The sequence below is a fragment of the Vicia villosa genome, unplaced genomic scaffold, assembly GCF_029867415.1.
Source record: "Vicia villosa cultivar HV-30 ecotype Madison, WI unplaced genomic scaffold, Vvil1.0 ctg.002507F_1_1, whole genome shotgun sequence".
NCBI lineage: Eukaryota > Viridiplantae > Streptophyta > Magnoliopsida > Fabales > Fabaceae > Vicia > Vicia villosa.
The window spans coordinates 83,377-86,435 of record NW_026705952.1 but is presented as its reverse complement, the minus strand read 5'-3'; the positions used below and the strand labels follow the sequence as shown (position 1 = coordinate 86,435).

Below are 3,059 nucleotides of genomic sequence, written 5' to 3'. Positions count from 1 at the left end.
TTGCATATCATGTTTATTTCTGTTTGCACATCATGCATATGGATTATATTCTGTGTTCCTTGGGGTCTTCTGTTCTGTTTTGCAGGTTGGGTGGGATGTTCTATGAGGTAAAAGGCCCAATACCCAGGCCAGAGTGACACATAGGATACCTAGGATAGAGTGGATAGTCATGACGCCGATGAGATGTCAGGTCTTGTCTAGTGCGATCATGAGACCCACGCCCAGTCGAGGTCCAAATGGGGTATCATTGTTGGCATGTAGATGCAACAACATTGGTGCCTCAGGTGGACTGATAACGCTGGTTGCCATTTTGACCTACCCTGACCTAGACTACACCCGTGAGTGGGGAGGGATATACATGACAGGTACCGTTGGTGACTATTTGGTTCTATTGATGATTATGGTTCTTCTGGTTCTCTGATCTATGCCGGACCTTCGATCCTATGATATCTTCTTGCTTATAATTATTGCCTTGGTCCCTCAATGTCGTGGGGACCCAATCTGCATCATTTTCATCATAGCATGTTTAAATTTCAAAAAAAAAAAAGAAAAAAAGAAAGAAAAGAAAGAAAAGAAAAAAGTTAACTCTCATATGCATGTCATCTTTCAGGGTATCCAGAAAATATCAACCTCCGTCAAGAATGGATAACAACGTGACAGTCAATCAAGGAGCTACAAGGCGCACACACACCTATACTTTCCATCACGAGGGTACGGTTCAGTTGGGACAATTGGGGGAATTGGTCACTGGTCATAATGAAACATTGTTCAGTGACAATTATGGCAACATATTATCTCTTCTGTACTCGCGTGTCGACGAATGGGCCTTATCTACTCTTCTTCAGTTCTACGACCCAGATATCCGTTGTTTCACATTTTCAGATTATCAGCTAGCTCCCACTCTCGAAGAGTACTCTTACCTCCTCAACATCAAGATTCAACACAGAGTGCCTTTTGTTTGTGTCCCGGAGAAACCTAGGTTGGATTACATTGCCAACGCTCTTTATTTGAGCTTGGGAGATGTTCATGATAACTGGAAGAAGAATGGTGATACTCATGGCTTCTACATGAGTTTCCTGGTTGAAAAAGCTCAAGAATTTGCTGACAAAGGAATATGGGAGGCTTTCAATGCTATTTTGGCCGCTCTGATCTATGGAATTGTGATGTTTCCCAACATTCACAAGTTCGTTGATTTGGCTGCTATATGTCTTTTTATGGACAAGAATCCAATACCCACCCTATTGGCTGACACATATTATTCCATTCACTCTCGGCATGGTAAAAGGGGGGCTATTCGAGGTTGCTTGCCGCTGTTATATAAATGGTTCAAATCTCACTTGCCTGCTAGTGGTCCGTTTGTTACCTCTACTCAGAAATGGTCTCAGAGAATCATGGGACTTACTGCAAACGACATCGTATGGTATCAATTCCGAACAGGCATATCTGAAGTCATTATTAGGTGCGGAAACTTTGGTAACGTCCCGCTCATTGGGACAAGAGGATGTATTAACTACAACCCAGTTCTAGCTCTTCGTCAGTTGGGCTATACCATGAAGAGTGGGCCTTCGGATAGGGAGATTTACCAATCCGTGTACTTTGAAAAGGGAGCTGACCCTGTAGCGCTTGAGGAAATCAGGAAGGCCTGGAATAACATTCATATAGGTGAGAGATCCACTCTAGGAGCCAAGAATGCCATTGCTATGAAGCCCTACACCGATTGGGTTATGGAAAGAGTCAAGACACTTTTGTTACCATTCCCGGAAGTTCCTCTCTTGTATGCACAACCTCCGAAGATATCAGAAACTATGGTATCAAGGGAACGTTTTGACCAGGTCCGCGTCGCCAATTTGAGACTGAAAGAGAAAGATAGGGATATGGATTTGAAGCGCTATTTCCTTAAACAGACAAAGAATGAACTGGCCCATGAACTTAAAACTCTCAAAGGAGAATCTTCCCAAGCCAGGAAAAGGGTTAGAACTGAAGAGGACGGAAAAGTTGTTGTTGCTCCTACTGAAGACCCTCAAAAGGTTATAGAAAAGACTATAAAGGAAGAAAAAGAGAAGCTCAGACGAGAGTACCAAGAAGACCTGAAAGCTCACAAGCTCCGACTGGAGAAAGAAACCAAATATGAGTTGAGGACCATGAAGAAGAAACTGGAAGAAGAGACCACTCAGAGAATAGCAGTTGAGACCCAACTGAAAGGAAGTCACCTCCGCACCGCCCGACTAGCTGAAGAGAATGTCAAGCTCAGAGATCAAATGATGAGTGAAGCAAATGCACTTGAGAAGACCTATATCCCAGAATGCAAAGGGTGTGACGAACTTAGGGATTGCTGCAAGAATCTAGACACGCAGTTATTCCGAAAGGATGAAGTGATCCAAAGCCTTGTCAAAGGAAGAGATCGGGAGGCGAATAAGAAGCTGTTTGACGAAACAAAGAAGTGGAGTGACGCCCATTTCAGACAAGGAGGACCTTTGTTCTACATTGAGATGAATTGATAATTAAATTTGTTTGTAGATCACCACCAGATTTGTTGGATGGGGTCTCTAATGTTCTTTATATTGAAACATTGTTATTTGTGTATGAACCTACTCGCCTTAGGGAGCTATTATGAATGAAATGAATTGCTTTCCGTTTTCACTTGATATCTCTCTCATCACGTTGTTATTTGTTCTTGACCATCAATTCGATTTTGGATACCCTGAAAATGACACAACACATCATATGCACACATGCACACATACATTCACATTGTCACATTGCATTTTTCAGGTTATTATACAAGACACTAATTGGGGTCCCTTACAAAACAGATTTCTTTTCCGACGACGAAGCTGACTTTCTTACATCCTTACCGCACCAAGAGCAACGAGAGAATCATGGATCAGTTTGAACATAATCAAGCTGCCCTCCGTAGGGATATGGATGTTATGGGGGAAAGAATGACCCAACTTATGGAGACTTTCCATGTCGTTGTCCAAGGACAAGAAGAGCTCAGAAAGAGCGTTGCTGGATTGATCAAGGATACTCCTACTAACTCTGCTGATGGGGGAGTAAAC

General features: G+C 42.7%; 1 protein-coding gene across 1 annotated transcript; it reads left to right on the top strand.

The window, feature by feature from the left end:
• The first annotated feature begins 641 nt into the window (after positions 1-641).
• Positions 642-2,614, top strand: LOC131639033 (uncharacterized). Its single transcript, XM_058909552.1, has 2 exons — positions 642-2,074; positions 2,518-2,614. The coding sequence occupies exons 1-2, from the start codon at positions 642-644 to the stop codon at positions 2,612-2,614; spliced, it is 1,530 nt and encodes a 509-aa protein (XP_058765535.1).
• Positions 2,615-3,059: the final 445 nt, after the last annotated feature.